This window comes from Pelobates fuscus, chromosome 6, assembly GCF_036172605.1.
Source record: "Pelobates fuscus isolate aPelFus1 chromosome 6, aPelFus1.pri, whole genome shotgun sequence".
Lineage (NCBI taxonomy): Eukaryota > Metazoa > Chordata > Amphibia > Anura > Pelobatidae > Pelobates > Pelobates fuscus.
The window spans coordinates 184,495,826-184,518,529 of record NC_086322.1 but is presented as its reverse complement, the minus strand read 5'-3'; the positions used below and the strand labels follow the sequence as shown (position 1 = coordinate 184,518,529).

The 22,704-nt window shown below is 40.8% G+C and overlaps 1 protein-coding gene across 1 annotated transcript in view; it reads left to right on the top strand.

Annotated features, from left to right (window-relative positions):
- Positions 1-22,704, top strand: part of NFKB1 (nuclear factor kappa B subunit 1) — a 114,001-nt gene that overhangs the window by 78,914 nt on the left and 12,383 nt on the right. Inside the window, exons 13-21 of the mRNA XM_063458562.1 lie at positions 2,388-2,477; positions 2,837-2,992; positions 4,809-4,950; positions 6,676-6,790; positions 7,871-8,072; positions 8,271-8,440; positions 21,192-21,294; positions 22,113-22,237; positions 22,548-22,614. Coding sequence (XP_063314632.1) covers positions 2,388-2,477; positions 2,837-2,992; positions 4,809-4,950; positions 6,676-6,790; positions 7,871-8,072; positions 8,271-8,440; positions 21,192-21,294; positions 22,113-22,237; positions 22,548-22,614 — 1,170 coding nt within the window. The remainder of the gene's footprint in view (positions 1-2,387; positions 2,478-2,836; positions 2,993-4,808; positions 4,951-6,675; positions 6,791-7,870; positions 8,073-8,270; positions 8,441-21,191; positions 21,295-22,112; positions 22,238-22,547; positions 22,615-22,704) is intronic.

Genomic DNA, 22,704 nt, shown 5'->3' with positions numbered 1-22,704 from the left:
GTAATTGATCATTTGTAGAAGCAGCAAATGTGGATTATTTTCCTGTTTAAAAGTACAGGAATACATGTGATTAATGCTTCTACATTGCAGGATATATTGCAATGTGATACCCCGTCCTATTATGGGGAAGAATATAAAATTTTAATGCAATATGTTATGTTGAGTTATTGCATTCGTTGATAAATTCTTTGAGCCGGTAACTAAATTGCTTATCCAGATTTCATTGTCTACAGTGGAAATTACATTTCTGACATGCTTGAAGCAATTTTATTTGTTACATGTGGTGTGATCACGGATTATGTTACTGTTGTATAGATTATAATATAGTTTTGTATGGTATATTGTGTTGAATTATAGATTTAGGTTGAACTAAAAAAACATGTATGATCAGAGATAAAATAGTATGCATCTCTTAAGCAACATCTGAGTGGACAAGATGGGTCTGTAGTTTAACTTTAGAGTTTGGCTTGATCTACTTAGGCCTCTACACATTTTGTACATCTCCTTATATAACACACCTCATCCTTCTCTCATGTTCCACTTTTAAACATTTTCTTGATAGCTCGTTATGACACTTAATGAGTTAAGTTAAAGGGACACTAAAGTGTTAGGAATACAAATATGTACATTTGTTTTCCTAAAGCTATACAAAACCTTTCACTTGTTAGTTTTTGGGCCACCCAGTGTGCAGTAAAATGAAAAAAAAACAAAAACATGATTTACTCACCTAATCTCTAGTGCCTTCTTTGATTCTACCAGCTGTTCTTCCCCTTCGAGATGTCATCCTAAAGGCGTACATCCAGCATGACGGTCCAGTCCAATGCTCTTCATAGAGAAACATTGGGGGCCATAGGTGCATGCACGGCACGTACTATGATGCGCTTATGATTCTACTGTAGAGAATCATTGCATGTAGGGATTCTCTATGACAGGCCGTGATGGCAGTAAACATGCACTTTGATAGCACTGAGCATGCACGTGTGACGTCACAGTATGCCTTGGTATGAGGGCTGGGAAGTAACAGCCCTGGCTTTTCTATTCAGAGGACTTAAACAGCATAGCTTTGGACCAGGATTGCCCAAAAGCTAGATCCCCAAATATTTTAAAGTACAGCATCCATGATGCTTCGTCATTCTACATGCATTCAAAGCATCATGGTAGTTGTAGTTCCAACACATCTAGGGGTCTACCTTTTGGGCACTCCCGCTTTAAGCAATGCATTTCGCGGGGTAGGATAAAAGTCACTCTAACAACTTTTTACCTGTTTTGGTGTTTTTTGTCTTGATGTATCTTAATGATATTGATATTTATAATATCTGTGATGTCATTTTTCTTCACTTCTTCTTGTCATAGTTATGCGTATTCTTGCTTCAATAAATCTTGAATAAAAAAAAAACCTAACAACAAAAAAAAAAACTGCAGCCTTTGGCTTTATGATGACATTACAATTTAAAGCGGAACTGTCAATTTTATGCAAGTATTCTTTCTTCATTCCCTCACTCTGTTAAGAACTACTGCTAACAGCACACTTACCATTAGCTGCCAAGTTATGCAATAATAAAATATCTGACCGCTCAAGTTTAAAGGGAAATTCCAACCCAAGAAAACATATATTTTTTTTTAAATTAAAGGTTTATTTTCATTACCAGGACTTATATATATATATATATATATATATATATGATATATTGACTCAATGGTAGTTTCACTGTAGCAAAATACATATTCATCAGGCCATTACTGGGCAGAGGCAGAGCGATTTATATAAGGTTTTCCCCAAAATATGTCCCTTAGTACAAAAAAAGCTGAATGAACAAGAATAAAATATACAGAAAAAAACCCATACAAGTGGAATGTCCAAACTGCATTTGCAACGCGCTGGGGATGCTGTGGAGACCAAGTTTGTCAGGTGTTAATGTGGATTAAGGTTGTAAGAGACATGGATTTCAACTATAAAAGATAGAGGTTGTAGATATTTCTAGGTTTGTGAGCTGCTGTGGCTGTTACAGTTTAATATCTCTGATTGATAGGATATATTCCACATTAGTGATCCATTCTTGAAGTGATGATGGTGGGATTTATTTTACCAACAGGTTACCCAACTTTTCCTTCTAGGGTTATTTAACCATTTAAACAACTATTTAGGAAGGCCATTTTTCTGTGTTAGAAGCATGTTGCAATTCTGACCAGTAGTTTAAACCAGCTAAATGTGGAATATCACAATTCCAGGAGTGAAATGAGCATTTGTTTCTTGGGACCTTATATCATGACTTTGTATTATGTATTTCATATAAACATTATATGTAAGATTGTCTGTTTTTTCTAATTCATCCAGAGGAAAAAGCTTCTGTGCTTTAATGAACTTATTCTGTTTTGTCTTTCTTTAGGTTATGGTTATACTTCATACAACTATAATAATTATGGAGGAATGAATTTTCATGGTGGCACCATGAACTCCAATGCAGGGACAAAGCATGGTGAGCATACAGTTCAACACTGCACTGATCTACAATCCCAGCAACACCAAACTATCATTACATTTGCTGGAGAACATATGGCATGTTCTGAGCTGGCGCTATACTCCAGGTAGTCAGATTGGGTAATCCTAACCACATACCCTGCTGTCTTCTGACCAATGCCCTTCAAAAACAAATGACATAATAATATATAGCTGGTAAGTGGTGTAAGGGGGACTCATGGAGATGGGATAAGGGGTGAGGTATTTGGGGAGATGCATTGTCAGAAATTAATGGATTAGTATTTAGTCATTCCATACATCTAAGGTTTTTTGAAAACTCAACCCCTTTTTCTAATCAATTCATGTGTGTGTTTCTAGCTATGTGGCCTAACTGTGAAATGGACCAGCAAGTGTTTGAAGCTACCCAGAACACACAGATTTTAGGTGCCTGTGACTGTCCTAAACCTCAAGAAGGGGAAGATGGCAGGCATGACGCTCATGGAATAGAACAAGAGGCTTCCTGTAAATTTGTCAGTAAGTACAAAACCCTTGTGAGTTAATCTGCACAATTACTAATGTCGTGGATCATATCAAGTGTTTGATAATTTTTGTATATATGCCCCTGTCCAAATGCATGCTTCCTAAAGTAATTCACACCAGACACAAGGTTCCAGGTTGATGAAAAACTCAGGAATGTTTCATCAGGGGGCGGAGAGCCCCTTATGAAGACAGAAATACGTCACATGCATAATTATAGATAACAGAAAAAATACATCAATAATTAGTTAGGTGTTAAGTGGTTCATCTAATGCACATACTACAGGGTAGTCGATGGGAGGGGGAGTTTCTAGCAGCCGGTTTGAGCAGTTAATGAACACAGGAGGGGAGGGGTTGCTCTAGCAGCCAGGTTAACACAGTAAAAAATGAACACAGATGCACAGAGTAAATAGACATTTTACTAATCCTAATTTACGTCCATAACAGTAATGTACTAAGAAAATTCTAAAATCTTGTAACTGAAAGGGTTATCTTTGGTAATATAGTAAAGGTCTACATAATGATAGACCTATGTGTTGATAGATGGACAGTAATCATGCCCATGTACCTCCATATACTGAAGGTTGGAATGTTCCCTCAAGTTATATCTACACCATGAAAATTATATGTCATTAGATTTCTTTAACCAAGAGTTAATTTTGGTGATATGTTATTGGCAGTATGATACATTAAACTAACCTAAAAACATTGAGACCTAGTTTTTTTTTTTTTTTAAGCAGGCAGGTCTCCCCAAGAAAGTACTAAAAATTAATTTTGTCCAAGGAACCGTAGTGAAGTTCATTAATGTCATCTGTATAGGGGGTAATCAAGCGCTCTATACTTTATTTGTAAAGGGCTATTGCTATACATAAAGTTGTGCGGTGGCACAAAACTTTGTACACATATGCATTAAAGGGAAACCCAAACATATACATACACAGTCCTTTTTTTGCATCTCATACAAAAAGAGAACATTTGTATAGTGAATTGTGCCGCAGTAAACATTTAAATGTCCATACAAGAAAAATTGCACGACATTAAAAACAAAACCTGCAGCATCATATTATAATACTGTTTATAATTACAAGCATCATTGCTACTTGGGGCATTTTAAGTATGTGAGGTACAGAAATGTACCTATGATGTAGGTTTAGGAGTAGGTGGTGGGCCGTGGGCGTATATATTTAAAGAATGAGGAACCTGGCACTGTCAATAAGGGACAGTGACATGAAGGCGTTGGTCAATTTAATACAAATTCAAATTAGCATCTTGACACATTTCAAAGGTTATGGTTGAGGGGACATAAGTACATCCCTTTAAGGTGATGTATATGTAACTTATGATTTTCAGGAAGTTTGTAAGCTGAGCATGTAATGTATAATACCCAGTGAAGTGTCTCTATGAGCTACAGATGTATTTTTCTTACATTGCATAAACATAATATAAGTTACAGACTTTATATAAATATTACTGAACCTTATAAACGTTACAGTAGTGTAAAGATCTAGTATGATGCTTTTTCAACCCAAAGAAGAAACATATATGACAGGTGACTTCCCTAGGTTCCTGAGACTCAGGATAGGATGCTCTAATTAACCGCTGTCAGTGAAGATACAAAATTGGAAAACCTGATACAATGGTAGAATAGAGCTAGTTTCTATTCCTGCTCAGTGACCAGACTTCTGACCTCTTCACACACGAACAGTCATGTTGGTTGTTTATTAACTCGCTTCATTGGACTTGTGTTAGCAATCCCCACTCATCCTTCAGTGACATTTATTGTGACTGTTTTCTGTGCTAAACTGTGTTACAGATTGCCATTTCCTGGGTAAGGCACTGCAACTAGCAAAACATCATGCAGCTTCCCTTTTCAACTATGCTGCAACAGGGGACGTAAGGATATTACTAAATGTACAGCGCCATCTAGCTGCAGCTCAAGATGAGAACGGGGACAAGTGAGTGTCGTTTATTTTTCGTAGTAATGTACTAGAATAAAGCTAATAAATGCCTTGGGGAAATGGATTGCACACTTTGGAAGAATATAGGTGAATATGTGTTTTTTTTACAGCCTCCCAGCTGTATATCTTGTGCTGTTTTGACATACTTTTTAGTTTATAAATGTGCTCATTTAAAAGTACATTTGACTCTTTAAAACTTGCTTTTTATGATGTAGGAACTTGGCAAATTTTGACTAAGGTTTAAGCATTAAGTTCCAAACGCAAAAGTAAAACGTGATTCACCCCAGAACCCCCACTCCCACTCATAGAACATTCAAAGGATAATTGCATCCTATGCGGTACAGAAATAATGATGTTATATATCTTGCAAAATGTTAATATTATTCACATCAGAACTACTGTTGGCAGTAGTTCAGAGCTCCTTCAGGCTGGCTTATGGCAGTGCTTTTGAGACAAGAGGTCATTGTTTGTCCCAGGTGTAAACAAAGAAAATACTGAACATATTGCATACCTCTCTAAGAGGATTGCAGGTAAATGTGACATTTAAAAGACAAGAGTGAAAGTTGAAAAAAAGAAAGTAGGCATGCCTTATAGATTGTTCTCTCGTTAAAGTGTGCTTTAGTCTAAAAACATTCCGAAAACTGATCAGATAATGTTAGAATGTGTGGTAAACTAGGGGAGTTTGTGGGTCTATCAAGCCGAGTTGATACAGTTTGGTGGTGCAATGGTGGAGGGAATATGGTGGTTCCCTAATATCTTTGTGCCACTGCTTACTTAATTAGGTATGACGTAGATTTTTTAAGGTCTATCAATTTTGAAAAGCATTACTTCCAGTAGTAAAAAAGCCTCCCGGTACAAAACAAACATTCTTTCAAGCATGACAATTCTTTTAAGCATGACAAGATCTCCAGATCTTATTCCAGCAGAGCACTTATGGGACCAGGTTGCAAACAACAATGTGTAGCTAGAGAATGAGCATTGCTATTGAGTTGATAGGGACCAATATCCCCAAGAAATGATTATCTATATAAATCCATACCAGGACTTAAAGGGGAAAAATAGGATAAATAGCAGTACTAGAGTAGACTGATTAGGTTTAAAGAAAGCCCATACTGCCAGGTTCTTTTAAAAATATAAAAGCTCTTAATACCGAATTTATTGGTTGCCCTTGGCTCTAGCGTTGACATTTAGAGTAATATGGCTGTTCCACTGTTGCAACACCCACCCTTTCTGACCCCACTCTGCTTCAATTTACTCCGCTGATGATGCTGACATATTGGCTTCACTGCCAGCACATCGGACTTAGAGTGTCAATTACATCATTAGCAAGCATGATTAATACTTGCAAGGGGAGTAAGAACAGAGTATAGAGTATACAGTCTGTGCCACCACCACCAGCATAAAGAGCTAATGCCAAGGACTGATTGATGGAGCAAGGGACCAAAACTTTAAATACTATTACATAAAAATGTACCAGCACATTTGTTAGTATTTCTACTAGCGCAACATAACAATGAAATGTTATTTAATGTAAACACAGGTTGTATGTGCCATGCGACTCGGTACACTTTAAAGTAAATATATAGGTGACGTGTCCTTTATACACCTGTATACCTGTATCGTTTTGGAAAATAGTAGTATATTTATGCTGGTACTTGTGGTTATATCTGTAATACATATAATGCATACATTTATTTATATTACTGTTTGTGGTGTTTTCAGTGTTCTCCATTTATCTATTATTCACCTCCATCATGTACTGACTAAGATGTTCTTGGATGTGACATCTGGTGTTATATGTGAAGATATAATCAATGAAAGGAATAACCTCTGTCAGGTATGTTGTCACACATTAAGAAGTAAAATAGTTTTGTTATTTTTACCGTTTGTTATTAATCTTAATGGTTTAATGCTTTCCTGCTGACTGTACGTTAAATATAGTACATCTGCAAAGAATGCAGCTTTATTTCCGATGATTTATGTAGGATGTCTCTGGGACAAGACCCGTTTAACATAAATGTCATGATGGCTGCGTTTAAAGGCATTTGTTATAGGTTTTATGTGGACTAGGAGAAAAACCTAATAATATTTTTACAAACCTAGCCCCCACAAAGACTGCTTATTTTTAATGCTTTAAGAAAAAAACGCTTACATTTTGATTGCCCAATTCTTGGCCCGGGCATTTGTAGTGTAGGAGGTTAATTTGCACAGAACTCTTTCAAATCGCTCACTAGCTCACAGATTAGCGTTACTAACTATTGTAGATGCCCAGGGATAACTACAACTTTTAAAATCTGAGGAATATCTGATTTTTGAGAATAAATATGTTAAGATTTTCATATTTCATTTTAAAACAGTACAGATATAGTTTTATTATGTACAAGATGATGTGATCTATGCTTGGTGGTAGGTGCTTCTAATTGATCCAGTAAGTCATTATAAGATGAGTTTCCAAAATGGTGAGTGGTAGTATAACCTCATGCGAAATGGGTGGTTAACATAAACAAAACTAAAGTAATAAAACACAATACTAAAGTCATTAACCACAATACTTCGTTACGCTGTTTGTTTGTTTTTTAATTATTAATATTTTCATTTTAAAATATTAATTTGATTTTACATGACTTAATTTGATTTAAAAAAAATTAGTATAAGCAATATTACTACTTACTCTACATGGTTATTTACAAATCAGCATTTGCAAGTAAAAAAAAAAATGTGCTTTTTACAAATTCCTGTCTAAATCATCGTAATTACTGCTTTAGTAATAGGCATTCACATTTAAGATGGCCATTCCAAAACTGAATTTGCTGTTTTAGCAATAATAGGTGATAGTAGATATTAAGAAAGGATTGGCAAGAAAAATAACTGCTTGTGACACTAAAATAAATGACTGCTTTCCTTTTACATTTTGTAGACACCTTTACACCTAGCTGTTGTCACTCATCAAACTGATACAGTACAGGATATTCTGCAAGCAGGAGGTGACCCCTTACTATTGGACCGTCATGGGAATTCCATCCTGCACCTTGCCTGTAAAGAAGGAGATGATAAGACACTAGGCGTTCTTCTTAAACACAAGAAAATATGCAAGATCATTGACCTTCCAAACAGTGATGGTGCGTAACCTTTGCTGCCCTACATGTTGTATGTCAATAAATCGTATTTGGCTTTATACTTTTATTGTACTTATTTTTGTAACAGTACTAGAGTGTACTTTAATCACATCAGCTGCACTGTATGGTGTTTATTTTTATTCATGTGTGATTTACTGCTAAAACTACCTTCAGATAACAGTTTACACATTTTGTCATTAGGTCTGAGTGCAATCCACGTTGCAGTGATAGCAAATAGCATGCCCTGCCTCCGAGAAATGATAGAAGCAGGAGCTAATGTTAATATTCAGGAGGGAAAAGCAGGAAGAAGCCCTCTGCATCTAGCTGTGGAGTTAGACAACATCTCCTTGGCAGGTTGTCTTCTTCTAGAGGTGAGCTCACTTTTAACGTACTAATTACTTTTTCCTTAAATTAACACTTCAAACTGCTAAAGCACTTTATGTTGCTGAAGTGCTTTAGGTGTGAAGAGTTTTTTGTTGTTGTTTTTTTTTTTTTTACAAAAATTGCAGATTTCAATAGAAATTGGCACATTTATAAATTAAACTTGTTACAACCCCCCTGGCTGTCAATCAAAAACTGGTCCTGTTACTTCCTGGTTGTTTAGCTCAGTGGAGCTAAACTGAAAAGGCAGACAATTGCTCAATGCACCTGCCTTGTAATACTTCTCATTAATCTACATTGGTTAGTCTGTGATTGGACAGCTACAGAAAGTCTGGACTGGGTTTGAAAGGGAGGACTTGCAAAGACTTTAGACAAGAGATGTTCATCATTTGCAAGCTGTGTTTAGATTATACTCACCAGTGAAAAAACATGCATTATTAAATGAATGTATGTTTTTATTGGGGTATTGTTACTAAATAGTATTTTTTTTTTATTGTTTTCGTGTTGCTGTTAAGTGTCCCTTAGTTAGAATGCCTTCAACTGGACAGTTTGTTATACATACCTATTCTATTGTGTACCCACCAGTATTCTAGGTTTTACAATCTAAAAGAATGCATGACCTAGACAAACAAATCTCTACACAACTATATTATTGACGGATGTGAAATGTGTGGAGTTCTTTTCAGTCAGATATAATACTATATAAATGATCATTAATTGTGCTCCATATTTATTTTTCTCACCGGGGTGAGAAAATTATTATTTTATAGATGGAAGGACTGTAACATACCGTATTTTTCGCTCCATAAGACGCACCTCACCATAAGACGCACCTAGTTTTTAGAGGAAGAAACCCAGAAAAAAAATATTCTGAACAAACTGTCCCATAGTGTTTCTTACTATGGGACAGTTTGTACAGAATATTTTTTTTCTCCCCTGTCCCATAGTGTCCCCCCCTTCCATAGTCTTCTCCTCTCTCCCATAGTCTTCACTCACCCCCTCCCCATAGTCTTCACCCACCCCCTCCCCATAGACTTCATCCACCCCCTCCCCATAGTCTTCACCCACCCCCTCCCCATAGACTTCATCCACCCCCTCCCCATAGACTTCATCCACCCCCTCCCCATAGACTTCATGTCCCCCCCTCCCCATAGACTTCATCTCCCCCCTCCCCATAGACTTCATCCCCCCCTCCCCATAGACTTCATCCCCCCCTCCCCATAGACTTCATCCCCCCCTCCCCATAGACTTCATCCCCCCCTCCCCATAGACTTCATCCCCCCCCTCCCCATAGACTTCATCCCCCCCCCCTCCCCATAGACTTCATCCCCCCCCCCTCCCCATAGACTTCATCCCCCTCCCATACTGTCCCCCTCCCCTTGTCCCATAATTACTTACCTGTCTTGCAGCGTTGGCCGGCAGCACAGGGCGCACCGCGGTAGTGGAACTTGAATTTCATGTTCCGGTTTCCGGCGGGACTGAAAGGAAGTGCGCACTTCCTTTCAGTCCCGCCGGAAACCGGAACATGAAATTCAAGTTCCACTACCGCGGTGCGCCCTGTGCTGCCGGCCAACGCTGCAAGACAGGTAAGTAAAGCTTCATATTCGCTCCATAAGACGCACAGACATTTCCCCTCACTTTTGAGGGGGAAAAAAGTGCGTCTTATGGAGCGAAAAATACGGTAAGTTGTTTTTTCAACATGTTCCCTTACTTGATATTTGATGTATATTTTTTTTAATTCTTTATTTTTGAGTGCATGGATATACAAGACAGCTTACCCTGCCACAATAGCATTTGTAAGCATAAACATATCACAACGGCTTTTGAGCAGTTCACATTTTTGTATATAGTTGTAGAAACAAAACATGAGTCGATATTGCTTGCTCGTCACAGTTAAAGTTACTAGCTTAATCTGCGCTAAATCGTCAGCTTGGCTAAATAATAAGATCATTAATACAGAGTGAAGAAAAGAAAAAAGGGAACAAACATAAACGCTTATCAGTGCTAGGCTAGATACATTAGTGTTGCTAAGACAGTTGTAGGGTGGTAATGCGCTGTGCAGTGTGGTCACAGTTGGCCTGTGTGCAAGGTTTATACAGGGCGTGTTGCTCTAGTGTGGGCTATTTGAAAACTGCGCATTTTAATTATGTTGAGACTCGTTATTCACAATTTTAATGCCGCTGTCGCTTGCAGATCGTTCAGCAGTTTTTTGTTTTTTTTTGTTTTTTTTTTTTTATCAGTGAAGACATATATTAAAATAAACATATTTAAAATAAACTCTCTGTTTGGAGATATAAAGATGACTTTGCTGTCCGTTTCTAATGGATGACAGAAGGGGACAAGATAAAGGACAGTGAATCCCAGAGAGTCCATTTATAGATCCCACCCTAACCAATGCCTTCAGTTAATGATGTAACATGCTAAGGTTAATGCTTATTTGTTAGTATACATAACACATCTGAAGTGGTGGCAGTTGTATGCACTGTACAATTATGGTGGGTTGTTGGAGGCCAGGTTACTTTAGTGCAGGTGAAGCAGAGTTCTCTTCTGAGCAGGTGTGTTGTGGGTTATGTCTGTGTGGTTTGCTGTGTCTGCAGTGCGACTACATTGCTTGGGGGGGTGTGTGTGGTACCCGCTTGTCGTCAGGTTGAGAGGTCCTCGGAGGGCCCTTGATGGTCGTGTGCATGGAGGTCAGCGCTCTCATGAAGGAGGTTAGGTGAAGGCTAAATGTCAGCTCCTGGTTACTGGGCAGGTAGGCTAGTTCGGAGTGCCTATGTAGTGTCAGAAATGCGAGGGGTTAACTCTGTACCTACCCTATGGGACTCCCTATAATAGGTCCATGCGCTAACGTGAGGTATGTGTTTGTCAGAGGGTAAAGGAGTGCGGCCATCCGCCAAGCAGGGTGTTAGCTCGCCAGAGAGCAGCTGTCTAAAGTGGATTCAGCATCATAGGGTAATGTCCCGGCAAGTTCAGTTATAATCCAGATATTTTCAGGTGGTTGCTGCAGCTTTAGGTGCACCGGTGTATCTTCTGGGGATGAATTCTGCAGTGCTGGCCATGCTCCAATTCGGTGGGTTCGCTTGCTTGTCAGTTGGCGTCGGTAGGGCCAGTGAGTCCGATGGGAGGTTCAGCTGTCCCAGTGTCGCCGGTGCCTCCTGCATGCTACGCACTGTGAGTGTGTTGTCGCCCTTGGTGACCAGAAGGGTATGAGCTGGGCCCCAGCGGTACCTGATGCGTTGTGCTCGCAGGAGGGTTGTTAGTTGTTGCAGAGACTTCCTCCAGGCCAATGTTGCTCCCGAGAGATCAGGGTAGAACGTGAGAAACATGTCCTCGAAAAGGTAAAATGGTTGATCTCTGGTAGCTGTCAGGACTGCGGTTCTATCTTGGTAGGTCTGGAACTGCAGGACAACATCTCTTGTAGCTGTGGCTGGAGCCCTGGCGGGCTTTGGGACTCGGAATATTCCATCCATTGTCACCGCTTTGGCTACCCTCGGGGTCAGTAGAGCCGTAAGGAGCCGCCTAGTAAAATGGGGTAGTTCAGCGTCCGGAACGTCATCGCTAATGCCCCTGATCTTAAGGTGCCTTAGGCGGCGTTTGTCTTCAAGCGCGGCAAATCGTAGAACATTCTCCCCAACTAGCTGTTTCAGCTCCTGAACCTCCTGTTGTAGCGTATGTATTTGGCTGCTTTGGGTGTTCATGGTATTTTCCACGGTCCAGATTCGACCAGTTAGGCCCTGCAGTGTATCCCTGATGGAGGCGACATCCGCCGATATCTTTTTATGATGTTCCACCATAAGCTCTCTGATGGCTTCCATGCTCACAGGCGTGGGGGTCATGGCGGGTGGCGGGGCTTGCATTCGAGCTGGTGATGACTTAGGCCGGCCCGGGGTAAATTCCTCCTCGCCTTCATCCGTCGACTCCTCATAGAAGTCGGAGCACCCGCCATGCATAGACGCCATATTGGGGCCTGGGGCGCTGCGGGTCTACCGCCACAGCTCGCCGATATCCATGCCTTTTGTGGGCTTTTCAGGTTTGAGTTTATTTTTACTCCCCATTAGGCTTGCTTGTGCGCTGGGGTCACCCTGGGGTGGGTTTTGCCCGTTTAAGGGGGGTTAAAAGTGGTGGTTTCCCCGTGTCTTGGCCTGGAGCTCAGCAAGCATGCAACCTTTCTCTTATAAGCGATATTTGATATTTCTGTGTTAAAGGTATGAGTGCGGGCTAGACAAGATTTTTTTTTTTTTAACAGTGGAGAGAATAATTATTATTTAAAATGTTTTTTTTGTCACTTGGCGATTGTGAACCTGATTGTTACTGTGATCAAGGAAAATGTAGGAACCGGAACATTGATGTCAACACACTCTCTGGTCCTATACATTATTGAGATTCGGTGGATAGCCATGGGCAATGCTTGGTTTTATAAAATAGTATTGAAGCTCAGGTTGCCTGGAAAATTCTTTGTCTGTTATTTTGATTAAGCTACAATCCAAACTTTAGGGGACGGGGAAAGGAGTGTACTTCCATAGAGAAATAAATTTAAATTCTACTGCACGCAAATCAACATGGAATGAAAAATATGATGGCTTCTCTTAGGATACCTGGGTCTAGTTGTCATTCGAATGTACAAAAAAATACCGCAATGTTTACTTTAGGTGATACAACACCACCTAAGAAAATCAAAGTGAAAGTGCAGCGCTTATAAAGGACTTACACTATGTATAGACTTAAGCGTATGATAGATATACAGGGTGTGCAGAATTATTAGGCAAGTTGTATTTTTGAGGATTAATTTTATTATTGAACAACAACCATGTTCTCAATTAACCCAAAAAAACTCATTAATATCAAAGCTGAATATTTTTGGAAGTAGTTTTTAGTTTGTTTTTAGTTATAGCTATTTTAGGTGGGATATCTGTGTGTGCAGGTGACTATTACTGTGCATAATTATTAGGCAACTTAACAAAAAACAAATATATACCCATTTCAATTATTTATTTTTACCAGTGAAACCAATATAACATCTCAACATTCACAAATATAAATTTCTGACATTCAAAAACATAACAAAAACAAATCAGTGACCAATATAGCCACCTTTCTTTGCAAGGACACTCAAAAGCCTGCCATCCATGGATTCTGTCAGTGTTTTGATCTGTTCACCATCAACATTGCGTGCAGCAGCAACCACAGCCTCCCAGACACTGTTCAGAGAGGTGTACTGTTTTCCCTCCTTGTAAATCTCACATTTGATGATGGACCACAGGTTCTCAATGGGGTTCAGATCAGGTGAACAAGGAGGCCATGTCATTAGATTTTCTTCTTCTATACCCTTTCTTGCCAGCCACGCTGTGGAGTACTTGGACGCGTGTGATGGAGCATTGTCCTGCATGAAAATCATGTTTTTCTTGAAGGATGCAGACTTCTTCCTGTACCACTGCTTGAAGAAGGTGTCTTCCAGAAACTGGCAGTAGGACTGGGAGTTGAGCTTGACTCCATCCTCAACCCGAAAAGGCCCCACAAGCTCATCTTTGATGATACCAGCCCAAACCAGTACTCCACCTCCATCTTGCTGGCGTCTGAGTCGGACTGGAGCTCTCTGCCCTTTACCAATCCAGCCACGGGCCCATCCATCTGGCCCATCAAGACTCACTCTCATTTCATCAGTCCATAAAACCTCAGTCTTGAGATATTTCTTGGCCCAGTCTTGACGTTTCAGCTTGTGTGTCTTGTTCAGTGTGTCAGGATCGGGACAGGGATCCAACACGCAGAGTACAAACAGTAGCCAGATACGTATACCGGACCTTAGAATGGCCGGACTAACGTAAGTAGTACCGTATAGAATGGTCAAAGACAAGCCGAGGTCGAGGGTAACAGAAGACAGGTAAGCGAGAGACAAGCCGAATCAAGGGTAACAGAGATAAGCAGAGTAAGGTAAACAAGCCGGGTCAAAACCAAAAGGGATAATAGAATACACAAGCACTGAGTGACTAGAACAAGCTAGAACCACGACAGGGCAATGAGCTAATGAAGGAAGCTCTGTTAAATACCCTGTTCAGAGCAGTAACCACACCTCCGAGACGTCCTGATTGGTCCTGCAGCAATTGACTGACAGGTCGATCCGGGGGAGTGTCCTGATGATGACTTCCTGCCTAGATGGTGTAAAAGGCAGTCACTCCCTCGCGGCCGGCCTTGCATGACCGGATAGACCGCGGGGAAGGGAGTCATCAGACCGTCTGGATGGTGGAACAGCTAATTCTCTACCTCTTTTGGAGGTAGAGACCACAGGTACCCTGACAGTACCCCCCCTCTCAGATACGCCCACCGGGCGGAATGAACCGGGACGAGATGGGAAGCGAGAGTGATACGCCCTGCGGAGACGGGGAGCATGAACATCCTCCTGAGGTACCCAACTCCTCTCCTCAGGACCATATCCCTTCCAATCAACCAGATATTGTACTCTCCCCCGGGAGATTCGAGAATCAATAATAGAGTTGACCTCATACTCCTCCTGACCCTCCACCTGAACGGAGCGAGGAGGGGCTATTGTGGAGGAAAATCTGTTACATATGAGTGGTTTCAGCAATGAAACGTGAAACGAGTTCGGAATGCGTAAGGTATTAGGAAGAGCTAAACGATACGCAACCGGATTGATACGGGTAGGGTCCAATATAACGAGGACCCTGTAGGGCACCCTGTAGGGTCCAATATAACGAGGAGCGAACTTCATGGAGGGCACTTTTAAACGGATGTTCCTCGTGCTCAGCCATACCCTATCACCTGGAACAAAGACCGGAGCTGCCCTTCTACGTTTATCAGCGTGTTTCTTGACCAACATAGAGTTGTGCACAAGGATTTGTCGAGTTTGATCCCACAACTTCCTCAAATTGGCAACATGAACATCAACCGACGGCACCCCCTGGGAAGGAGAATCCGAAGGAAGAATAGACGGATGAAAACCATAATTCATGAAGAAGGGGCTTGAATGAGTAGAATCGCAAACGAGATTGTTGTGTGCAAACTCCGCCCAAGGAATCAAACCGACCCAATCATCCTGGTGTTCAGAAACAAAGCATCGTAAATATTGTTCAATTTTCTGGTTGGTACGTTCAGCAGCTCCGTTAGACTGAGGATGATAGGCAGAAGAAAAGTTTAATTTAATACCAAGTTGAGAGCAGAAGGACCTCCAAAAGCGGGAAACAAATTGGGAGCCTCTGTCCGATACAATTTGAGAGGGTATCCCATGTAGGCGAAAAATCTCCTTGGCGAATATCTCTGCCAATTCGGGAGAAGACGGAAGTTTAGGCAGGGGGATGAAGTGTGCCATCCTAGTAAACCTGTCAACCACGGTGAGGATAACAGTCTGTCTTTTAGAGATAGGTAGATCGACAATAAAGTCCATGGCCAAACAGGACCATGGTTTCTCTGGAACCTCCAAGGATTGCAGGAGTCCACATGGAAGCGTATGGGGTTGTTTGGTTTTAGTACAAACTTCACATGCAGCGATGAACTCCTCAACATCCCTCCGTAAAGTAGACCACCAGAAGTCTTTAGAGATCAAGGCGTAAGTTTTGCGAATACCAGGATGTCCCGCCATCTTGCTATTATGTAAACACTGTAAAAGTTCCAGTTGAAAAGCAGGAGGAACGAAATGACGACCCGCAGGGGTCTGTTTAGGTGCGAGATGTTGCAACTTAATGATCTCGGCCAGTAATGGAGAATGAATCCTGAGATTCGTATTAGCAATGATATTGCACTTCGGAACTATAGAAGAAAGAACTGGTTCAGGTACAGTAGAAGGTTCATATTGGCGAGATAATGCATCGGCTTTAGAGTTTTTAGAACCAGGTCTGTAAGTCAGTACATAATTGAAATGAGTCAGGAATAAGGACCAACGAGCTTGTCTAGAGGATAAGCGCTTAGCCTCCCCAATATATGACAAGTTTTTGTGGTCTGTCAAAATCGTAATAGGGTGTAGGGTCCCCTCCAACAAATGTCTCCACTCCTTTAAGGCTTTAATGACTGCTAACAGTTCCCTGTCTCCGATGTCATATCTGCTCTCAGCCCCAGAAAGTTTCCTGGAAAAAAAAACACACGGGTGTAATGGTTTATCTACCGCTAATCTTTGTGACAGAACCGCACCTACTCCTGTCTCAGAGGCATCGACCTCGAGTAGAAACGGCAAAGTCGTATCAGGATGGACTAATATTGGAGCAGAAGCAAAAAGTTCTTTGAGCCTCTTGAAAGCAGCGAGAGCTTCAGGAGACCACGTCTTAGTTTCTGCCCCCTGTTTGGTCATATTGGTAATGGGCGCAATAATAGACGAGTAACCCTTAATGAAGCGCCTATAATAATTGGAGAAACCAATAAACCTCTGAATAGCCTTGAGTCCCTTAGGTAATGGCCAATCTAAAATAGACTGGAGTTTGTCAGGGTCCATCTTAAAACCTTCCCCAGAAATCACGTAACCAAGAAAATCTATCTGAGACTGATCAAAGCTGCATTTTTCCAATTTACAGTATAGACCATGTTGCAGAAGTTTCTGTAATACCGCTCTGACCTGTCTATGGTGAGTTTCAATCTCCCTAGAGTGTATCAGTATGTCGTCTAGGTAGACAATGACACAATCATGTTGAAACTCCCTAAGTACCTCATTAATCAGATCCTGAAATACTGCAGGAGCATTGCAAAGTCCAAACGGCATAACTGTGTATTCATAGTGACCGTACCGAGTATTGAACGCCGTCATCCACTCGTGTCCCTGCTGGACTCTCACCAAATTATATGCCCCTCTGAGATCTAACTTGGTGAAGATTTTGGAGCCCTTAAGACGATCAAATAACTCGGTAATAAGTGGAATAGGATAGGCATTTCTGACAGTTATTTTATTCAAGCCTCGGTAATCGATACAAGGTCTCAGCGTGCCATCCTTTTTCTTAACGAAAAAGAACCCAGCCCCGGCCGGGGAAGAAGACCTCCTAATGAATCCCTTTTCTAAATTCTCCCGAATATACTCCTCTAGAACCAAGTTTTCCTGAACAGACAAAGGATATACATGGCCCCTCGGAGGCATAGTCCCAGGTAGAAGCTTAATTTTACAATCAAATGGCCTGTGTGGCGGCAAAGAATCAGCATTCTTCTTGTCAAATACTGCCTTTAAGTCTAGGTAAAGGTCTGGTATCTGTCTTTCTGTGGACTGAATAGGAGTCTCAGGTATGTTAACATTAGCTAATGGAGAAACCTTGCATAAACACCTATCCTGGCAACCCTGGCCCCACGAGAGTATCTCCCCTAACTCCCAATCGATAATAGGGTTATGTTTCTTCAACCATGGGTACCCCAGAACTATGGGAACGGAAGGGGATGAAATGAGCAAAAGAGATAAATTCTCCACGTGTAGGATACCAACATTTAAACTAATGGGTATGGTTTCACGAAAGATAACAGGGTCTAGTAGTGGTCTACCATCTATGGCCTCAACGGCCAAGGGTGTCTCCCTTAGCTGGGATGGGAAATTGTTCTTAATAGCAAAGGCTTGGTCGATAAAATTCTCAGCAGCACCGGAATCTATCAATGCCATAGCCCTTACTACTTCCTTCTCCCAAGTTAAGTAAACTGGTAGCAGAAGCCTGTGATCTTTATAATTAGGAGTAGAGGACAAAATAGAAACACCCAAGGCTTGTCCTCTAGAGAGACTTAGGTGCGAGCGTTTCCCGGACGGTTAGGACAGTTCGAGAGTAAATGACCCTTGGCTCCACAATACATACACAAACCCTCTCTTCTCCTGTACTGTCTTTCCTCCTCAGAGAGGCGGGTATAACCTATCTGCATAGGTTCAGGAAGGAAAGATACCGTGGAGTCAGGACTTGGAAAAGCGGGGGCTAACCTAAAAGAAGGTCTCCGGTTCCTCTCTCGAGTGTTCTGTCTCTCTCTTAAACGTTCATCTATACGAGAGATGAACGAAATTAAATCTTCTAAATTCTCAGGGAGTTCTCTGGTAGCAACCTCATCAAGGATTACTTCAGATAGGCCATTCAAAAATACATCCATATACGCCTGCTCATTCCACTTGACTTCTGACGCCAGAGACCTGAACTCTAGTGCATAATCCACCAGTGTTCGGTTCTCCTGTCTCAGGCGCAACAGTAATCTGGCTGCATTAACCTTTCTACCTGGAGGATCAAATGTTCTTCTAAAAGCAGCTACAAATGCGTTATAGTTATACACTAATGGGTTATCGTTCTAGTGGGTTGGCCCATCTCAGAGCTTTCTCAATAAGTAGGGTGATAATAAATCCTACCTTTGCCCTATCTGTAGGATAAGAGCGGGGTTGCAATTCAAAGTGGATACTAATTTGGTTTAAAAAACCACGACACTTCTCAGGAGCCCCACCATAGCGTACTGGGGGGGTAATGCGAGAAGAAGCACCCACTGTGGCTACCTCTAGACCTAAACTGACAGGAGAAACAGGGGTATTACGTATCTCCTCTGGTGGATTATTGGCATGAGATAATAGAGCCTGTAGCGCAAGCGCCATCTGATCCATTCTGTGATCCATGGCTTCAAACCTAGGATCAGGAGAAGCCAGCTGACTGTTTGTACTTGCAGGATCCATTGGCCCTGTCGTAATGTCAGGATCGGGACAGGGATTCAACACGCAGAGTACAAACAGTAGCCAGATACGTATACCGGACCTTAGAATGGCCGGACTAACGTAAGTAGTACCGTATAGAATGGTCAAAGACAAGCCGAGGTCGAGGGTAACAGAAGACAGGTAAGCGAGAGACAAGCCGAATCAAGGGTAACAGAGATAAGCAGAGTAAGGTAAACAAGCCGGGTCAAAACCAAAAGGGATAATAGAATACACAAGCACTGAGTGACTAGAACAAGCTAGAACCACGACAGGGCAATGAGCTAATGAAGGAAGCTCTGTTAAATACCCTGTTCAGAGCAGTAACCACACCTCCGAGACGTCCTGATTGGTCCTGCAGCAATTGACTGACAGGTCGATCCGGGGGAGTGTCCTGATGATGACTTCCTGCCTAGATGGTGTAAAAGGCAGTCACTCCCTCGCGGCCGGCCTTGCATGACCGGATAGACCGCGGGGAAGGGAGTCATCAGACCGTCTGGATGGTGGAACAGCTAATTCTCTACCTCTTTTGGAGGTAGAGACCACAGGTACCCTGACACAGTGGTGGTCGTCTTTCAGCCTTTCTTACCTTGGCCATGTCTCTGAGTATTGCACACCTTGGGCTTTTGGGCACTCCAGTGATGTTGCAGCTCTTAAATATGGCCAAACTGGTGGCAAGTGGCATCTTGGCAGCTGCATGCTTGACTTTTCTCAGTTCATGGGCAGTTATTTTGCGCCTTGGTTTCTCCACACGCTTCTTGCGACCCTGTTGACTATTTTGAATGAAACGCTTGATTGTTCGATGTTCACGCTTCAGAAGTTTTGCAATTTTAAGAGTGCTGCATCCCTCTGCAAGATATCTCACTATTTTTGACTTTTCTGAGCTTGTCAAGTCCTTCTTTTGACCCATTTTGCCAAAGGAAAGGAAGTTGCCTAATAATTATGCACACCTGATATAGGGTGTTGATTAGACCACACCCCTTCTCATTACAGAGATGCACATCACCTAATATGCTTAATTGGTAGTAGGCTTTCGAGCCTATACAGCTTGGAGTAAGACAACATGCATAAAGAGGATGATGTGGTCAAAATACTCATTTGCCTAATAATTCTGCACTCCCTGTATGCTCACAGCACAGTGTTTAGAGCCTTTTGAATGATATGACTCTGAACATACTCACAAATGTGCCTTTCTGCCCTACAGTGTATCGCCTAAACATTGCAGTAATTTTTTTTATCCATACATATGTCAGTGGGTCTTATTGGGAGTTCCCACAAAGTGCTACGGCTTCCAAATCCTCACATTAAGTCACCTAAAGTAGAAATAAGTGCCATTATATATACACTCATATTTTCTCTCTCTTGTTGTTATCCTTTCATGCACAGAGTTGTGGGCCAATTTTGATTATTTCACTTGTTTCTTTTGTAACTCCATCTCTTTTATTTGATAATTAAGTATTGAAGGTTTTAGTGATTACCATGTTATTTATGTGACTCCCCTTTAGTTGGCACAGGCACAGCAGGTAACTACCCACAATGCATTGTTTATTGTAGACACTGCCTTCCTCATGTCAACACAGAGATTTTTGTCAGTAAGAGAGTCAACTGAATATGTACTTTGGTATACAATTTATTAATGGGTCACTGAGCTAATGTTGTGCACATAATGTGCATTTAGTCAGTGCATTAGTTACATTTTATTCAGATTTCAGCTTTTGGGTGGCTTTATTTTTGAATCCGGTATTGGGAAAATAAATTTGTGGGGTTGTTTTGCTCACTCTTTCTATTCATTATGGGCTTGCCCCAGTCCATAATACTGTCTCAGTTATCATTTCATATCATTATTTCCTTCTCTGCCTTTTACCAATGATATTATTTCTATTATCTCCTTTGTTTCTCTCTGTTATCACCCTTGCATTCAAATTGGATTTTTAATAAATAAATATGAAATTCTATAGATCTCCTTTCCATACAATGTCCATGTAGTAACTCATCATATAAAAAGAATTATGAAATACATATTACAAATTGCTTGCCTATTCCTTGCTATTTCATCCGTTCAGTTTTTGTACATTTATTCGTGTGTCTTTACTTTAACATTGTCTTTATTCTCCCAGGGTGATGCCGATGTGAATTGTACTACATTCGATGGAAATACACCACTTCATATTGCAGTTGGCAGAGATTCTACTAAGCTAACAGCACTTCTCAAAGCTGCAGGTATACTCCCATCAGGCTTTATTCCATCATTGTTCACGCTCGGGATTGGTGAACGTGACAGTGACTTTAAAAGATGGGCTGATCTATTATATTGAGAGTGATTGTGCTGTGTGCATTGCGATTATTGTTTGCTTTCTAGAATGCAAATCTATGCAAACGCAGTATTCTTTACAAGCAAGTCAAAATAATGTACACGTGTCTGTACTATTAGACATCAATAGGAAGCCTGATTTTGCATGCTAGACTGTACAAATGACCTCACTTCACTTTCTGATTAAAAGTTATATCATCCTCATCTGGGTGTAAAGAGAAAAACATAAGTTTGCATCTTCAAATTTTCAATAGATTTTGGTTAAAATACACATATATGTATATATAATATATATGTGATGAAAATTGAGAGCTACATTCTTCTGCTTCTATAGGATTCTGGTAAAGTTGCCTGCCTTTGTTTCCATGGAAGTCCAAGCTGTAAAACCATAAAGGCTAAAAAGGCTAAATGGACAATATCACTGGATGTGGACATAAGTAGTGTATTGACCAAGGAAACCTGGTTATTTTTAGAGCTGTAATTGCCTACCGGCTGTCACTTTTATTGCTTAACTTGCTGATCCTAACCTTTGGAAGCAAAATGTGTTCCTACATTTTAGACCAGATATCTGACAGGCAATTGTATTGATTTAACATTAAATATCTAAAAAGGTATAGGTAAAAAGCTCACCAAGAAAATGTTATAAGAAATATACAGGCCTCAATCAGGTCTGCAGTACAGGTAAATGTTTTACAATATGTATATGTAATGGATAATTTTCTTTCAGGTGCCGATCCTTCAGTTGAAAACTATGAACCACTTTATAGCCAAGAGTCATCAGAGGATGAAGATCTTCTAGATGAAGGCATTATACCAGGCACTAAACCCCTGGATATGGCAACTAGCAATGAGGTGAGAGTTGTCTCTGTTTTCTAAACTGAATTGGCTGCATGTAATCTTAACTATCTAAACAGAACTGTTTTTATCAAAAGACATGTTTGTTTATGATAGTAACTATGAATGTGAACAAGGGCAGTTGACCCAGTTAAGCTCATTGGACAATGTAAGGCTGGAATGAGGAAAATGCTAATCAAGGTCATTCCACTATTGTAAGAATACAGGAGAAAATTATTTAACATTCAGTGGATTTTCAGGCTTACATTATGCTTTTTTTCTTTGAAGTATTTGAGGCCTTATTGTTCTCAATTCCTGTTTTCCTTAGGTATTAGAGCTTTTAAATGGGAAGCCGTATGCATCAGATGTAGCTTCTGAAGACATCAAGCCTCAAGGTACCAAATGTCCACATTTTAGATTTTCAGAGAATATTTTTCAGTGAGCAATCAATATTCTTCAGCAGTAACCATTTATCTCCGAGCTCT